General features: G+C 42.9%; 1 protein-coding gene across 1 annotated transcript in view; it reads right to left on the bottom strand.

The window, feature by feature from the left end:
- The window catches only part of ALDH1A2 (aldehyde dehydrogenase 1 family member A2), a 74374-nt gene that overhangs the window by 36346 nt on the left and 19635 nt on the right, over nt 1-18393 (bottom strand). The window contains exons 2-5 of the mRNA XM_069765918.1: nt 10554-10658; nt 10229-10369; nt 6070-6199; nt 5819-5880 (exon numbers count right to left, since the gene is read on the bottom strand). Coding sequence (XP_069622019.1) covers nt 5819-5880; nt 6070-6199; nt 10229-10369; nt 10554-10658 — 438 coding nt within the window. The remainder of the gene's footprint in view (nt 1-5818; nt 5881-6069; nt 6200-10228; nt 10370-10553; nt 10659-18393) is intronic.

Below are 18393 nucleotides of genomic sequence, written 5' to 3'. Positions count from 1 at the left end.
CACACGATTTGCAATCAGAGTTAAATGGTTAAGGGCCCACTCAGAGGTTTCCCTCCCCTGAAACAAACAGTTATCTACGCCTCTGGATCTCAATATTCAATCTTCACATGAAAAAAAAAAAAAAAAAAAAAAAAAAAAAAACCCTTGTTCTACTGCCAAGCAGTGACAACAAGACAATGTTTTGTTGCAACCATCACTATCAAAAGGACTGTGGGGGACTATATATTGCTTAGGATCTTCAAATATCTAGTATAAGCTGGTACTTCTTGCTTTAGCCACATGCCCTTTGTAACACACAGGATCATTTTTATAGTGAACAATTACATAATGTAGCATGATGCACCAGCTGTAGAAATGAATGTGAGTGTTCCTAAAAAGCTATGCAAGATGCAAAAATAAGAACACTGAATGATCTACTGAAGTTAAGGAATTTATTTGACTACTGTTCTGTATCAAAATGCTATTAGTTACAGATGGATGAGAACTGAAGAAGGAAACTTGCAGAATGAAGTTTAGAAATGTTGATTCTGACCACCTCTGCAGATAAATAAGGAGTGCTCTCTCAACTCTATATACTGTGACATCAAAACAAAATTTGATGCATGGAAGATAGCATTTTACAGGAAATCACCACATTAAAGAAAGTTTCCCATAAAAGCCAGTGTGCAAATTCCCTTTGATATTACAGTCATACAGTATGCCTGCCACAAGAATTTTCCATGGGTGTGTTAAATGGGAGACTGTATTGGATTTAAATGTTCCACTAGTTATGTGCTATAGTAATTCACATACACTAGAACATGAAAGGTTCCTGATTACATTTGTTAAGATAATTACTTTGTCCAATCTCCAATCCTAAAAAGCAATGTAGTTATGTTGGTGATAAACACCCCTTTCCCCATCTGGAGCTCAGATATATACGGCTCTTACAACCAAAAAAAGAGAAAAGAAAAAAAAGAAAAAAAATATGTATGATATATAACACTAAAATACAACATCCTAGTGATCACTGAATTAAATATTCCGGTTGCAAATCTTTATTTCTTACATAGTGGAATGCATTGAGAACAACAAAACAAAAATGATCAATGTAAATCAAAATTAATATCCCATGGAGATCTGGATTTGAAATGATACTCAAAATCAAAGTGTAAAATCAAATTACAGGCTGGTCCAACTTACCGTATATACTCGAGTATAAGCCAAGATTTTCAGCCCAAATTTTTGGGCTGAAAGTGCCCCTCTCGGCTTATACTCGAGTCATGGTCGTCGGTGGGTGAGGGGGAGAGAGGACTATCGCATACTCACCTGCTCCTGCCGCTGTCCCTGCCTGTCCCATGGTCTTCGGGCGCCGCAACTCTTCCTCTGTTCAGCGGTCACGTGGTACCACTCATTAAAGTAATGACTATGGACTCCTCTCCCATAGGGGTGGAGCCACATATTCATTCCTGTAATGAGCGGTACCAGTGACCGCTGACAGAGGAAGAAGCTGCAGTGCCCCGAGACATCTGTCTGGGAGAAGGAGCCAGGGACCGCACCGGGAGCAGGCGAGTATTTCATATTTACCAGTCCACGTTCCACCCGCCGGGAGCCGCTCCGTCTTCCCGTCCTCTTGCTGTGACTGTTCAGGTCAGAGGGCGTGATGATGTATTAGTGTGTGCGCCGCCCTCTGCCTGAGCAGTCAGTGCGGAGAGACGGGGCGCTGAGGAGCAGGGATGAGAGGTGAGTATGTCATTTTTTTTTTATTGCAGCAGCAGCATTATATGTGGCACAGCTTTATATGGAGCATCTATGGGGCAATAATGAACTGTATGGAGCATTATACGGGGCCATAAAGAACTGCATGGAGCATTATATGGGGCATCTTATGGGGCCATAAAGAACTGTACGGAGCATTATATGGGGCATATTTTAATATGGAGCATCTTATGGGGCCATAACGAACTGCATGGAGCATTATATAGGGTCATAAAGAACTGCATAGAGCATTATATGGGGCATATTTTAATATGGCGCATCTTATGGGGCCATAATGAACTGTATGGAGCATTATATGGGGCTCCTGATTCAATATGGATATTCAAAAACACCTGACCTACTGATGTCTTAATTTTACTCTTATTGGTATCCATTTTTATTTTTGGCATTTACCGGTAGCTGCTGCATTTACCACCCTAGGCTTATACTTAAGTCAATAAGTTTTCCCAGTTTTTTGTTGCACAATTAAGGGGGTCGGCTTATACGGTAAGTGGAAATGCCTCAAGACAAGGAAATTATGCTCAGTAGTGTGTTCAGCCTTCACGTGCATGCATGACGTATATACAATGCCTGATCCTGATGAGGCAGCGGATGTTCTCCTCAGAGATCTTCTCCCAGATCTGGATTAAAGCATCAGTCAACTCCTGGACAGTCTGTGGTGCAATGTGGCATTGGTGGATGGAATGAGACATGATGTCCCAGATATGCTTAATTGGTTTCAGGCTGAAAATGGGCAGGCCAGTCCATAGCTTCAATGCCTTCATCATGCAGGAACTGCTGAAACACTTCAGCCCCATGAGGCCTAGTATTGTCATGCATCAGAAGGAACCCAGTGCACCTGCATATGGTCTCACAATGGGTCTGAGGATCTCATCCCGATACCTAATTGCAGTCAGGGAACCTCTGGCTAGCACATGAGCCGCCCTCCAAAGAAATGCCTCCCCACACCATTACTTTCCCACTCCCAAACCAGTCATGTGGGAGGATGTTGCAGGCAGCAGAAGTTCTCCAGACTGACACATGTGCTCAGTGTGAACCCTCATCTGTTAAGAACACAGGACACCAATGTTGAATCTGTCAATCATTGTGTTCTCTGGCAAATGCCAATCGCTCAGCACTGTGTTGGGCTGTAAGCTCAACGCCCACTTGTGGAACTCGGGCTCTCATACCACCCTCATGGAGTCAGTTTCTGACAGTTTGAGCAGACATAGATGTTAGTGGCCTGCTGGAGGTCATTTTGCAGGGCTCTGGCACTGCTCCTCCTTACACAAAGAAGTACATAGCGGTCCTGCTGCTAAGTTGTTGCCCTCCTACAGCCCCCTCGTCTCCTGGTATCTGATTCATGCTATGGACACAGCTACCTTTTCTTGCCACAGCTCATATTGCTGTGCCATCCTGGAAAAGCCACACTACCCAAGCAACTTCTGTGAGTTGTAGACACCGCCTCATGCTACTGTACAGTACCTCTAGGGGTGAGCAATCACAAAAATACAAAAGTGACCAAAAAGTATGAGAACAGAGAAATGGTCTGTGGTCACCTCCTGCAGAACCACTCCTTTATAAGGGTTGTCTTGCTAATTGCCCATCATTTCTACCTGTTGTCTCTTTCATTTGCACAACAGCAGGAGAAATGGATTCAGAATCGGTGCCGCTTTATAATTAGACAAGTTGATTACACAAAAGTGTGATTGACTTGGAGTTGGACAACACAATGTAGGTGTTTAATTTATTTTTTTGAGCAGGATATATACAATTTATTTTTTTAACATATATACTAAATAACTCTCACAGCCATTTATGCAGGGGTGCACAACTCCAATCCTCAAGGGCCACCAACCGTGCATGTTTTCAGGATTTCTTAATTTAATCACTTATCACTAAGGAAATCCTAAATACCTACACTGCTGTGGCCCTTGAGGACTGGAGTTGTTCATCTCTGCATTAATGTTTAAGTCAGTGGCAAGAAAAGGGAGTACATCCCTAAGTGAAAATGGCCAAAGTGTCAATATTTTGCATGTCCACCATTATTTTCAAGCACTTCTTTAACTCTCTTGGACATAGAGTTCACTAGAGCTCCACAGGTTGCCACTAGAATCATCTTCCACTCCTACATGATGACATCATTGAGCTGGTGGAGGTTAGAGACCTAGTACTCCTCCACCTTCTTTTTGAGGATACCAACAAAAGCACAAAAGGGTTTAGGTCTGGAGATATACTTGGCCAGTCTAGCAGCTTTACCCTCAGTTTCTTTTGCAAGGCAGTGGTTGTCTGGGGAGGTGTGTTTTGGGTAGTTGTTGGGATACTGCCCTCGAGCATAGTCTCCCAAGGGAGAGAGATTATGCTCCGTTTCTGTATGTGATAGTACACATTGGCATTCATGGTCCCCTCAATGAACTTCCCACATCTGGCATCACTTCACTCATGCAGCCCCACCACCATGCTTGACTGTAGTCAATTAACACACTTGTCTTTGTACTCCTCACCTGGTTGCAGCCACACACACCCAACACCATGCATACCAAATAAGTTAATCTTGGTCTCATCAGACCACAGGACATGGGTCCAGCAATCCAGGCATTTAGTCCACTTGTCTTTAGCATGATCTTTAGAAGAGGCTTCCTTCTGGGACGACAGCCCCAGCAGACCATCTTGATGCAGTGTAAGGCATATGTTCTCAGCACTGACAGGTGAACTCCCCCCACCCCTTTAACCTCTGCAGCAGTGCTGACAGCACTCATACGTCTATTTTGAAAAGTCAGATATCACGCTGAGCACTTAACTTCTTTGGTCGACCATGGGGAGGCCAGTTCCGAGTGGAACCTGTCTTGTCCGTTGTATGGTCTTGCCCACCATGTTGCAGTTCAGTTTCAGGGAGTTAGCAATCTTCTTATAGCCTAGGCCATCTTTATGTAGAGCAACAATTTTTTTTCGGTTTCAGATCCTCAGAGTGCTTTGCCATTAGGTGCAATACTGAGCTTCCAGTGATTAGTATGAGGTAGCGTGAAAGCCATAACAATAAATTTAACTCACCAAATGTGAATGGTGTGCTCAAATTTGTGATGTACTAAATTATAATAAAAAAAAAAAAATCTATAACAGTATACATCATGATATTCTACCCCAAATTCACATGCTCATACGCACACGTCACTAAAGTTACCAATTTATCCTGAGAAATTAAATATTTTATTTGCCATTTCATTGCTATAGCAAATATTCTAGAAACCGTAGTGAAATTTCTATTCATCAAAAAAAACAACCCAAAAAAATAAAGCGGTGAGCGCTGGTGCCTAGTAGTGACGTCATCGCGCCCCCCCGTCAGTGTCGGTGTTGTCAGACGCTGTCAGGGGGAATGATAGGAGATGGAGCACGATGCTCCTTTTCTCATCAATGCAGTCAACTGTATTGGCATTCAGCTGATACAGTTACTTGCGATGACATGCGGGGGCCACTGCTGGCATCGGGCCCCCCTGCATGCTCAGGGACTCCATAGCGGCCGGGTGGCACAGCATGCCAATACAGTTACAATAGCCTAGCTCCAGGTGGGCAACCTCAGAGCCCGGGGCAACAGCCCCCCCCCCCCCTGCACCTATGCTACTGGCTGTGACTCATGTGGAGTATGACTTTACAGAGATTATTTCACTAAGTTTTTGACACCCCATCGGAGAGTAGCAGGAATTAAGGCAGTCACCCAGATTCCAGGGATGGGTCACTTACTGGGCTGCTTTAGTTCTACCTGCTGTCTGAATGTTAAGCTCTACATAACCTTGCCCACACCACAGATGATCAGCTTTCTGCCCATGCACAATATACACAGAAACATGACAGTAATTGGGGTGGGGTTATACCGAGCAGATTTACTAGTCCTCTAGTTAGAATCTCTTGCTGATAATATATCGATTTTATAAAAACGTCACTAAGCAGACCAGTAAATGACATCCCTGGAATCAGAGTCTCTTGTCTATACATTAAGATGCGCTCAGGTTAGGTGGCAAAAAACCTGGTGACAAATCATTTTAAAATTAAGCCACCTATTTCAATAAAACTTATCAATACTCACCGGGATGATCTGTCCACATACTCCAATTGGTTCATGTCTTGTAAATGTGAAGTAATCCCCATCTATAATACAGAGAAAAAAAAAATAAAAAATCTAAACCTAGTGCTAGGGTCCAAAAAACATTAGTAACCATCCTAAATGTAATCCTTTCAAGATATCTGCAGTACCAAGTCATTACTACTGTATTCAAATTTACTGCATGTCTACATGTACAATATAAACCAAGACCAGTAAGATTATGCAGAACCTACCTGCAGGTATGGTCATGCCATGTATTTTATCTGCCCAGCCAGCATAGTACCGGAATGTTTTAATCACACCTTGGAGATCCACATAAAAGGACTGTAGAAAGGGTTTGCCGCTATTTAGGGACTCCAATGTCTGAGAAGTGAATGGGAAGGTCAACACTTTAGTTTTTACTTTTATAATAAAAAGTAAAGCCAGCAATTATAAAGCTGAAATATATTGCCTTAACGCAGAAGTATAAAGTGAGTTAGAAAAACACTTACTGGAAACCGTTCTATAATAAAGGAGGTACGAAAATTAACGAGAAAATGTTTGGAGTCAAATGTTAAGAACCAACACCTTGTTTTTTATGAAGTTATTCCACAAGTGATGTTAGTTTGTGGTTACTTACCCCTCCAAAATTAATTTTGTTTGCAATAGAGTGTTACAGTAGCAAGTAGTGAAGCTGGAGAACACTACTTGGCACAAGTATATATGGTAAATGCCTCTTGCTGTAAAAATATAAAATGTTATCCTTGAGGTATTCTGGCAACACTTACATTACCAAGCAGCATAAGTGACAGGGTGTGCCTACCCAGTTGGTGTTCGAGACATCCCCTATGCCAGCTCTCATTTTTTTCCATTGTGTTGGCACCCTTAAAATTGTTCAAGAAAATTATTGCAACTACACATTTTTTTCATACATGTTTATTTCCTGCATATGTTGGAACACCACAAAAACAGAAAAAACAAAACAAAAATAAAAGCAAAAAAATTGACTCAATTTCACGTAAACCCCCCCTCCCCCCCCAAAAAAAAAATAATAGGACGGACAAAATTGTTGGCTACCTCCACTTAATATTTCGTTGCACACCCTTAGGAATAAATAATTGCAATTAATTGCTTCCTACATCAACAAGCCTCTTGCACCACTCTTGAAACCTGCTCCAGGTTTCTCATATTTGAAGGGTGCTTTCACCCACCAACAATTTTCAATGTTCAATGCGATTTAGATCCATACTCATTGCTGGCTACTTCAGAACTCTCTGGCACTTTGTTTCCATCCATTTATGGGTGCTTCTTGAAGTATGTTTGGAAGACCTACGATGCAAACCTAGCTTTCTGGAACGGACAACTACATTGCAACCTAAAATCCTTTGGTAATATTCCAATTTCATGAAATCTTGCACACAGTCAAGGCACCCAGTGCCAGAGACAACCTCAAAACATCTTTCAACATGTCTGACTGTAGGCACTGTGTTCTTTTGATATTCCATTATCAGTCAACAGTAGAATGATGTGCTTTAACAAAAAGCTTGATCTTTGTCTCATCTGTCCACAAGATGCTTTCCCAGAAGGATTTTGTCTTACTCATGTACATTTTGGCAAATTGCAGTCTAGCTTTTTTAGCTCTCTGTCAGCAGTGGATCATCCTGGTTCTCCTGCCATACTGTTTAATTTCATTTAAAATATTGACAGTTCACACTGAAACTGATGCACCCTGAGCCTGAAAGTCAGCTTGAATTTCTTTGGAACTTGATTGGGGATGCTTATTCAGCATCTGGACCATGCTGTGTTGCAACTGTTCACTTTTTCTCTGCAGTCTCTGTCCAGGGAGATTAGCTGCAGTGCCATGGGTTCCAATCTTCATGATTATGTTGCGCACCATGGACAAAGGAACATCAAAATCTGTGGAGATGGACTTGTAATCTTGAGATTGTTGATATTGTTCAACAATTTTGGTTCTCAAGACCTCAGACAGTTTTCTTCTCATCTTTCTGTTCTTCATGCCAAGTGTGACACACAAAGCAATGATTGAGATAAAAAGAGATGTTATCTCGTCTCATCTGTTTTCATATTGCCCATACCCATTACTTGCCACAGATGAGTTTGAATGAGCATCACAAGCTTGAAATAAAGTTGTTTCTCCATAATTTTGTAAAGGGGCCAACAGTTTGTCCCAATACATTTTGGGGTTTTGTGTAAAATTATGTTCAATTTGTCTTTTTTCGGCCATGACTAATCTATAGATGTTATTTTATCGGCTTTTTATTAGTTCTTAGTGATTACAAACACAACACACAGCAGTGGTGGGATGGGCAGGAGGAGAAGTAGATTCCCCCTGGGCCAGTCACCCAGTAACTATTGAGGATGACACAACCTCGGCCGCATTGTACCTTAAATAAAATCACTTACAGTCTCATCACAATCTGTAAGGTCCTACTGTGCTGCAACCGCATGTGATGTAATGCAAAGTACAGCGATGCTGAAGCACCAGTGGCCCCGAGCAGGCCCCAGTGATGCCGAGCAGGATGGGCTCATGCAGGAGAGCACTGAGGACACCCCCTCCTACCTGACAGAGGAGCATGAGATCAAGAGATGCAAAAAACTGCATGTGAAGGCTAAGCAGCATGTACTGAAGACTCCTACGAATACTATGGTATTCGAGTAATTAGGTAGTTACCTCGGTATATTCGAGTGACCAGCAAGTTTAACGCTTTATTTGCAGCCAATAAATATGCTGAGCTGGCTTGTCAATAACAATTAATGCTGGCGCCATCTTTGGTGTGGCATTACTGTGATTGGCTGGTCTTTTAGCGTCATAGGGAATATATAAAGGCTGCTGGCGGCATCTTGCTCACATTGCAGCCAGAAACAGAATAGAGAGAGCGCAGTTACAGCATATGGACATTGAAAGGAACGTAGGGAAAGTGATAGGAGGTTACAGTAAGCATTGTTTTATTCCAAAAAAGCTATTTTAAGAGCTGAAGATTGTCAAGTTTAGTTGTTTGTTAGATAGGGATTTAGTAGGGAGAGATTTAATAGAAGGGAGGGTGGGTGGGTGAAAGGCAGGCACCCGAGTTTTATCATTGCAAGTACATGCTGCAGCTCTCTGATATTTTCCACTTAAAATACCTAATAGTTCTCTAGCAGTTGTGAGACTGGCGCAATCTGGGTAGAGATAATCATATGTGACAATTTAGCAGGGGCAATAATCTTCATTACTCTGCATTTGGAGTGTCAGCAAGACTATCTCCCCCCCAAAAAAAAAAAATAGCCACCTATTGCTAGATACAGTAAATTTGTACATAAGACCGTTGTTAGGCTTCTTTTACACTTACTGTGTTTTTTATGGAATAGAAAACTAAAGCCAAAATGCCCAGTGTGAACGTATGCTAAAGGAGAAGTACAATTTTATGTTATTTTTTTTATTTTGCGTTATATACATATAATTATGAAGGCAGTAATGTTTCTTAGCCTTTCACTTTTAAAATTTTGGGGGGGGTTTGGTAAGTCTTTTTAAAAATACGTAAAACCGGTGCAATAGTCTGACAACATTATTCACAAATACCATATGTGAGTCAGAAAGGCATGAAGGCACCTTCTCCATGCTGTTCCCATTTAGCTTTAGCGCCTTCCAATCCATTTCAGCATTTTTCTCTTGCCCCCAGACCTGTTAGTTGGGTCCAGCAGAAAAATATTCTGCTTTCCCATTGACTTGCATTGGATTCGTTATTCGGTACAGATACACAGAAGCTATTCATGCCGATTTTCCCGAATCGGAATATTTCACTATGCGATCATCACTATATACTACACACAGGAGGCTATGTACAGTGGCAGAGGTGCCATGTCCTGCATATACTGTATTTAGCCTCCATAGGAGCTGTGGGGTAATGTGCTGCATATGGAGGCTGCATATAGGAGTCGTGGAGCAATGTACAGACTGACAGTAGATTAACATTTGGGCCGGTTGTCAGTCAGTGCCGGGGGCACGGTTATAGCAGACACTACACAAAGCGGTGACCAAACAAGTATTGGAGCTGCCACCATGACTGAAACCTGAACATCTAAATACCGGCGCGGGGCAGGCTTACAATGCCATTAACCAGCAGATTACCCAACTCACCCACTTTGCTGTGGTCCTCAAGAGGTCAACATCTGCTTTAATGTTGCTTAAAGTATGATGTAGCTTATCAAGTGGAGAATTAAAGTCTTGCATAAAACTCAAATGCATACCATTTAAAAATATAGAATGGGTGCAAACCCCCCCCCCCCCCCCACATAATTAAGTGTGCATGGTGTGTGTTTTTTTAATTATTAGATCTATTGAATAGCAGTCTACCATAGTGAACCAATGAAAAAATGCCCAATATATAGCATATAGAAATGTACTTTACTTACGGCAAGGATGGCCCTCTCCCTTTCAACCAAATCAGCAAGTTTATCCAAGAGTCTCCCCCTTTCTGATGCATCCATTCTTCTCCATACAGAACCCAAGGAAAATGCCAAGCGAGCAGCTCTCACTGCTTTATCTACATCAGTCTTTGAGGAGAAGAAAAGAACATTAACAGAAAAGAACACCATCCACCAAGACTACAATTACCAAATGCCCATTTCACCATAACAATCAAAATTTTTAGTTTCAGGTGTGTTGTGTTTTTTTTTTTTTTTTTTAATATAAGACACTTTTCTCAAAAGTGAGAAACTGGCCTTTTAAAGTGATTACCTTCTCGGCTTCTTGAACTTCACATATCTGCTCTCCAGTGGCTGGGTTGTAGACCGGAAACAACTTTCCACTCTCTGAACTTTGCCACTCATTATTGATAAAAATCTAAAAAAAAAAAAAAACAGTTTTAATGACAAGATTTAGAACATTTTATTAAAAAAAAAAAAAAAAGTGTGAAGATAGTTAGAGTGCCATCTTTCAAGGGCAAAATTCACATGAGTGAAAAAAAAATAAAAACCTAATACTTAAGTTATTTTATTTGGGACTGGCATCACCAATCCATAAGGTTATGAAAACCCTTAGGTCCCATGGGGCAGATTTTACTTCCGTTTAATTTCTTACCCTTATCTTTTATCAAGTCTTAAATCTCAGGTCCTGATGTATGGTAGGTCAAAAAACACGAAATAACCCATATACTACTACTGTGGGAGGATTTTGTTTGCCCAAGGCTATGGTCACAATATCATTATTTGGGCAGTATTTCACATCAGTATTTCAAAACTAAAATCAGGAGTGAGTTAAAAAAAAAAAAAATTATGCAGAAGTGGTGACGTGTTTCTATTATACTTTCTCTGTTCCACTCCTGGTTCTGGCTTACAACTACTGATAGTGTGCAACCTTAGCCTAAAGGCTGCGCAGCCGCATATTTTCTCATGCAAGAGAATTGGGCCTATTATGCTAATGATACTCGACTCAAACTTTCTGACTTTGAGCCAAGTGTCCTCTTACTGTGATCAGATTCTCTTGCATGAAATATCACAAGTGCGGAGACTATGGAGAACTTCATTTCTCCAACTTGTACATTGCCTGTGTCGCCATAAAACATAACATCTGAGTGCAGTCCGATTGTCATATGCACCCACAGACTTGTATGGGTGCATGTGGTCCAATTATCAGATGCATTCACAGAATGCTGTGATTTTTTACTCATGCTGAATCAGCATGGGCGTGAGTGGTGGAGGTGGGAGCGCTAGACGGCACTGCCCAATAGTATAACATTGTACAGAGTGCTATCCAATAAAACATCAGATAGTGTGTGCTTGTGTACGCAAGCACTTACATTCCTCTTGGCATGTATAATGTACTGATATACTGCATCTCTCTAGGTCATTAAATAAAAATTAATTATTTATATAGCGCCAACAAATTCTGCAGTACTTTACAATTAAGCGGGGACATGTACAGACAAATTCAATACCAGTTAAGACAATTTAAACAGTGACATTAGAAGTGAGGTCCCTGCTCGCAAGCTTAGAAACTACAAGGAAATGGGGGGACACAATAGGTGAAAAGTGATTGTCATTTCAGGTCTGGCAATTACAATAAATAGGGATTTTCATATAAAGCTGCATGATCCGGTCATCAGCCCGTGTGTTTAAGTGCAATAGTCAAGTATCAAGTGCAGTTATCGTGTGCATGGAGGGTGTGGACACAGATGAATAGTAGGGGGCAAATTCAGAGTAATATTTGGAAGGAGGGAACAGGGCAAAGTTAGTTTACTGAGTAGTTGATGTGGTAGGCTTGTTTGAAGAGATGGGTTTTTAAAGCGTGCTTGAATAGGTCGGGGTTAGGCATCAGTCTGATCGTCTGGGGAAGTGCATTCCAGAGAGCTGGCGCCACATGAGAGAAGTCTTGGAGACGGAGATGGAGGTTCGGATTACGGGGGATGTTAGTCTGAGGGTATGTGCACACGTCAGGATTTCTTGCAGAAATTTTCCTGACAAAAAACCGGACACTTCTGCCAGAAATCCACATGCGTTTTTACCGCGATTTTGACGCGTTTATGATGCGTTTTTTCCCAAATGCATAGAATTGCGGGAAAAACGCAGAAAATCCGCAAAAATAATGAACATGCTCATTTTTTTACTGAGATGTGGTTTTTTTTCGAGGAAAATAACGCATCCATGTGCACAAAACTAAATGATAGAATGCATAATGTATGCGTTTTTAATGAGTTTTTATAGCGTTTTTAGCGCAAAAAAACCTGAACGTGTGCACATGGCCTTAGGTCATTTGTAGAATGGAGAGCACGTGTAGGGCGATAGGCAGAGATGAGAGAGGAGATATAAGGCGGTGCAGAACTGTGGAGAGCTTTGTGGGTGAGAGAGATGAGTTTATACTGGACCCTGTAGGGAATGGGTAACCAGTGTAATGACTGGCACAAGATGGAGGCATCGGTGAAGCGGCTGGACAGAAATATGACCCTGGCTGCTGCATTCAAGATTGATTGGAGAGGAGAAAGTTTGGTAAGAGAGAAACCGATCAGAAGAGAGTTGCAGTAGTCCAGACAAGATTGAATAAGAGCGACAGGAAGAGTCTTGGCAGTTTCAAAGGTGAGAAAAGGTCAGATTTTGGAGATGTTTTTAAGATGCAGGTGACAAGAGCGAGTGAGTGATCAGATATAGGGGGTAAATGAAAGTTCAGTGTCAAATATATGACTCCAAGACAGTGGGCATGCTTCTTGGGAGTTATGGTTGAACCCTCCAGGGTAATTTCGATGTTAGGTAGAGTGAGGTTTGTAGAGGGGAGAAACACAAGAAGTTCAGTTTTGGAGAGATTTAGTTTCAGATAGAGGGAGGACATGATGTTAGAGACAGCAGACAGACAATCCTTGGTATTTTGAATTAGGGTAGGGGTGATGTCAGGGGAAGAAGTGTATAATTGGGTGTCGTCAGCATAGAGATGATACTAGAACCAAAATCTGCTGATTGTTTGTCCAATAGGGGCAGTGTATAAGAGAAGAGGAAGGGGCCTAGGACTGAGCCCTGCGGAACCCCGATGGTAAGGGGATGAGGAGAGGAAGAGGAGCCAGCAAAAGATACAGTGAAGGAGCGGTCAGAGAGGTAGGCGGAGAACCAGGAGAAGGCTGTGTCCTTGAGGCCTATAGAGCGGAGCATAGTGAGGAGAAACTGGTGATCCACAGTGTCAAATGCGGCAGAGAGATCCAGGAGAATCAGCAGGGAACAATGACCTTTGGATTTAGCTCTTATTAGATCATTAGAGATTTTAGTGAGAGCAGTTTCAGTGGAGTGTAAAGAGCGGAAACCAGATTGTAAGGGGGTCGAGAAGAGGGTTGTCCGAGAGATAGCGGATTAGACGGGAGTGGACCAAGCGTTCCAGGAGCTTAGAAATGAAGGAAAGGTTAAAGACAGGTCTGTAGTTAGCAGTGCAGTTCTGGTCCAGGGATGGCTTTTTAAGTAAAGGGTTTATGATGGCATGTTTAAATGAGGAGGGAAAGATACCTGAAGAAAATACGGTAGTTACTTACCGATAACGGTATTTCTCAGAGCCCATGACAGCACTACCAGAGAGAGGGAATCCGCCCTTCAGGACAGGAAACCTACAGGATAAAAAGGGCGGTACCTCTCTCCTGCGTCAGTTTGGTTTACATAGCATCAGAGGTCCTCCAGGTTAGTGACAACAGGAAAATATACAATTTTAGCAAAATACTTATCAAGATTACACCGTGTCTAAATTAAAACCACACATTTCATATAATAAGGTGCTCACCGCACACGTGATAGGGTGGGAATAAGCAGGTGCTGTCATGGGCTCTGAGAAATACCGTTATCGGTAAGTAACTTCCGTATTCTCAGTCGCCCATGACAGCACTACCAGAGAGAATTACAGAGATCATTGCTTTAGGGAGGGACCACAGCCTGCAAGACCCTTCTTCCGAAGGCCAAGTCAGATGAAGAGGCCAGGTCTAAGCGGTAGTGCCTAAAGAAGGTTGAAGGTGATGACCAGGTGCCCGCCTTGCAGATTTTGTCTATTGGTACCTCCGACCTTTCGGCCCAGGAGGTCGCCATGGCTCTTGTAGAATGCGCCTTGAGCCCTTCAGGAACTGCGTTTCCCGTGGACGAGTATGCCAAGGCTATCGCATCAGTTACCCAGCGAGCTATAGTGCTTTTGGAGGCTTTGAATCCTTTCCTAGGTCCCTGAAAACAGATAAAGAGAGACCCTCCCTTCCTATACTGTCGGGAGGATTCTAAGTAGTGTATTAAACATCTTCTCACATCTAAAGTGTGGAACTTTTCCTCTTTTTTATTTTTAGGGTTTGGACAAAAGGAGGGAAGGATTATTTCTTGGGACCTGTGGAAATTGGAAGCAACTTTGGGTAGATAAGCGGGATCTGTTTTTAGTATTACCCTATCATCCATGATTTGTGTGAATGGAGGGTTCGCAGATAGAGCCTGGAGGTCACTAATTCTACGGGCAGATGTCAAAGCTGTGAGAAGGGCCGTTTTGAAAGATAAGATTTTAAGTGGTAATGAATCTATGGGTTCGAATGGGGGTTCTGTCAGAGCTGTTAAATTTAGTCCTAAGTCCCAGGATGGAAGGCTTCTGATTTTTAAAGGTTTAGATCGTATCGCAGCTTTAAACAACCTTGTTACCCATGGGTTAGAGGCAATACTCTCACTATATAATGCACCTAAGGCCGCTATTTGCACTTTTAAGGTGCTCACCGAGAGGCCCATCTCTAAGCCTTTTTGCAGAAATTCTAATATTTTGACCACTTGGACCCCGTCTTGTAATTTCACCCCAGAGGTGGATAAAAACTTTTTCCAGATCTTACCGTAGATCTTAGTTGTTACTAATTTTCTACTTTTTAACAGTGTAGACACTAAATTATCTGAAAAGCCCCTTGCCCTTAGTAGTGACCTTTCAAGTTCCACGCTGTCAAGTGGAGGTTTGCTGACTGAGGGTGGAACACCGGTCCCTGGTATAAGAGATCCGGAAGATCCGGGAGAACCCAGGGATCGGAGACCGATAGAATTCTCAGCCATGAAAACCAGGCCCTTTTGGGCCAGAAGGGGGCTATTAGGATGATTCTCGCCCTGTCCTGCCTGATTTTCCGCAGAACAGCCGGAATAAGAATGTGAGGAGGAAATGCGTATGTTAGACCCTGAGTCCAAGGAATCGTAAATGCATCCAGAGCCCGAGGGCCCCCTTTGGGGTTCAGAGAACAAAAATCCCTTACTTTCCTGTTTTCTGCACTGGCAAAGAGATCTATTACAGGAACCCCCCAGATTTTGGTAATGCAATCGAAGATGCTTTGGTTTAGTGCCCATTCCCCCTGTTTTAACCGGGTACGGCTTAAGAAGTCTGCTTTTTGGTTCTCTACCCCCTTTATATGCAGCGCAGAGAGGGATAGGAAGTTGTCTTCTGCTAAGATGAAGATCTGGAAGGTAGCCTTCATTAGGGCTTGGGATCTGGTTCCCCCCTGATGGTTCAGGTAGGCTACCACTACCTGATTGTCCGAAAAAACCCGGACATGATGCCCCTGTAGGTTGGGAAGAAAATATGATAGAGCGTGACTCACTGCCCAAAGTTCTTTTTGATTCAAAGATACCTCGTATTCTTGATCTGTCCAGACCCACTGAGTGATACTGTCGTCCAGGTGAGCTCCCCACCCCGTGGGACTGGCATCCGTGGTAACTATCCGAGATGTGTCTATCACCCATGGAACCCCCTTTGATAGGTTTTTGGGATCTAACCACCAGGCTAGGGAACGAATAGTGTTTGAATTTAGAGACATTTTTCCTTCTAGGTGTCCCCCCAGTGTAACCTGATTCCTCAGAATATCCCACTGGAGATCCCTCGTGTGAATTTGTCCCCACTGTATTGCCGGGAGACAAGCAGAAAGGGACCCCAGCAGTGACATCGCCCCTCTCAGGGTCATATGAGGGTTTGAACGAGCTCTGGACACAAGATTTAATATTTTCTGTTTTTTCTGGTCTGGAAGACAACATTCCTGTGTTATCGAGTCCAAAGTGAGGCCCAAAAACTCTTGAACCCTGGTCGGTTCTAGTTTTGACTTTTGGAGATTTAGGAGCCAACCTAACTCTGTTAGGATTTTTATCACTCTGTCGCATTGTTGGCGACAATGTTGGGCTGAGTTGCTGACAATCAGGAAGTCGTCCAGATACGGTATTATTATAATGTCTTTTTCTCTTATGTGGGCCATCATTTCCGCTACCAATTTGGTAAATATACGAGGCGCTACCGAGATGCCAAATGGAAGGGCCTTGTACTGGTATTGTTTTATTTCTCCTCCCATAACTACCGCTAGTCTGAGGTATTTCTGGGCATTTTTGTGGATGGGGACATGATAGTGTTGGATCTCAGCGACGCGTACTATCATGAAGCAATTCGGAAACAGGTTTTTTATTGTTGATTTTATTGATTCCATTTTGAAGGATTGATTTTTTACATAACTGTTTAGTTTCCGTAAATTGATTATTGTGCGGAAAGAGCCATCCGGTTTTGGGACCAAAAATAGTGGGGAAAAGAACCCTTTGCCTCTCTCCAGTAGGGGAACTTCTTGGATCACATCTTTCATTATGAGCTTTGAAATTTCTTGTTCCAAGGCCTGTTGTTGCTGAGGTGAGGGTTTTAGTGGGGTGACCACATAGTTTTGTGGAGGAAGGGAGGTAAAGTTTATTTGAAGCCCCATCTTTATCAGATCTAAAATCCAAGTATTGGTTGAAATTTTTTCCCAGGCCGGAAGGTATTGAGACAATCTCCCTCCCACCCTGGGGGAGGTGTCACTTAGGGGTTTTTTTTATCTCTTGGGGAATTACCAAAGATGAAGCCCCTATCCTTCCTTCTCCCATCATCCCATCTGTTCCGTTCCCTTGGGGGACGTCTCCGAAAAAACTTCCTACTCCGAAAGGGCCGTCTAACAAATGGTGCGGCTAGGTTAGGGAACCCCTTCTTCTTATCCCCTGCTTTTTGTAAGATGTCATCTAGGGTTTCCCCAAATAAGAATTTCCCCTCACATGGAATTGAACAGAGTTTTTGTTTGGTCTGTAGGTCGCCCGGCCAGCTTTTTAACCACAGCGTCCTACGAGCTGCATTGGACAAGGCTGCCGATTTTGAAGCAAGTTTGATTGAATCGGCTGATGAATCTGCCAAAAAGGCTGCCGCCCCTCTAATCATGGGAATTGATTCAATCATTTTATGTCTAGATATGCCGTCTTTTAGTTGCTTTTCCAAGTTATCTATCCAAATCATTAAAGATCTGGAAGTACATGCGGCTGCTATTGCAGGCCTTAGACACCCCCCTGCCGATTCCCATGCCCCTTTAAGGAAAGTATCAGCTCTTTTAATCGAGGGGATCCTTCAGGGTTCCCATGTCCTCAAAGGGCAATGCGAATTTTTTTGACACTTTGGCTACTGCTACGTCGAGTTTTGGAGCCTTGTCCCATGACGTAGAAGCCTCTTCCTCGAAGGGATATTTTCTTTTAAGGGAGGGCACGGATGAATTTTTCCTTTCCGGTTTCTCCCACTCTTTCTTAATTAATGCTTGAATATTCTCATTAAGTGGAAAGACTCTGCGCCTTTTTTGCCCTAGGCGTCTAATGGGAAGCAGTGGCGGCCTCCGCTCTCAGAATCCGAGGAGGAGGAGGAACCCTGTCTGTCTGAAGCGTCCCCCTCAGAACTAGAAGAATCGGAGTGAGAATAGGGCACAGGTGTTTTTTCCTTGACCCCTTCCCCTTTAAGAGATTTAAATGCTGTTTCCACTTCTGATCTTATTACAGATCGCAATTCAGAGGCGAAACTAGGGGTTTCTTCACACAGGACTTGTCCTATACAGGAGCCACATAATTTCTTATCCCAGTTTTCACCCATCTTGCGCAGCCACAGGTACCGGTTCTGGAGGAGGTATAGGATCCTGTATCAGATCCGAAGTCTGTGGTGTCGACTGGTTAAGCATATTGGCTTTACTCCGCGGCGTGGAATGGCTACTGGAGCGAGTGCTGCAGGTGCCTGCAGAGGACCTTTTCTTTTGGTCATCTGGCTTGCGCTGGTGGTGACGCTGACGTTGCTGCTGCTG

Source organism: Ranitomeya imitator, chromosome 4 (assembly GCF_032444005.1).
Source record: "Ranitomeya imitator isolate aRanImi1 chromosome 4, aRanImi1.pri, whole genome shotgun sequence".
NCBI classification, from domain to species: domain Eukaryota; kingdom Metazoa; phylum Chordata; class Amphibia; order Anura; family Dendrobatidae; genus Ranitomeya; species Ranitomeya imitator.
Note: the sequence above shows the minus strand (reverse complement) of the source record. Positions and strands in the feature narration are given on the sequence as shown.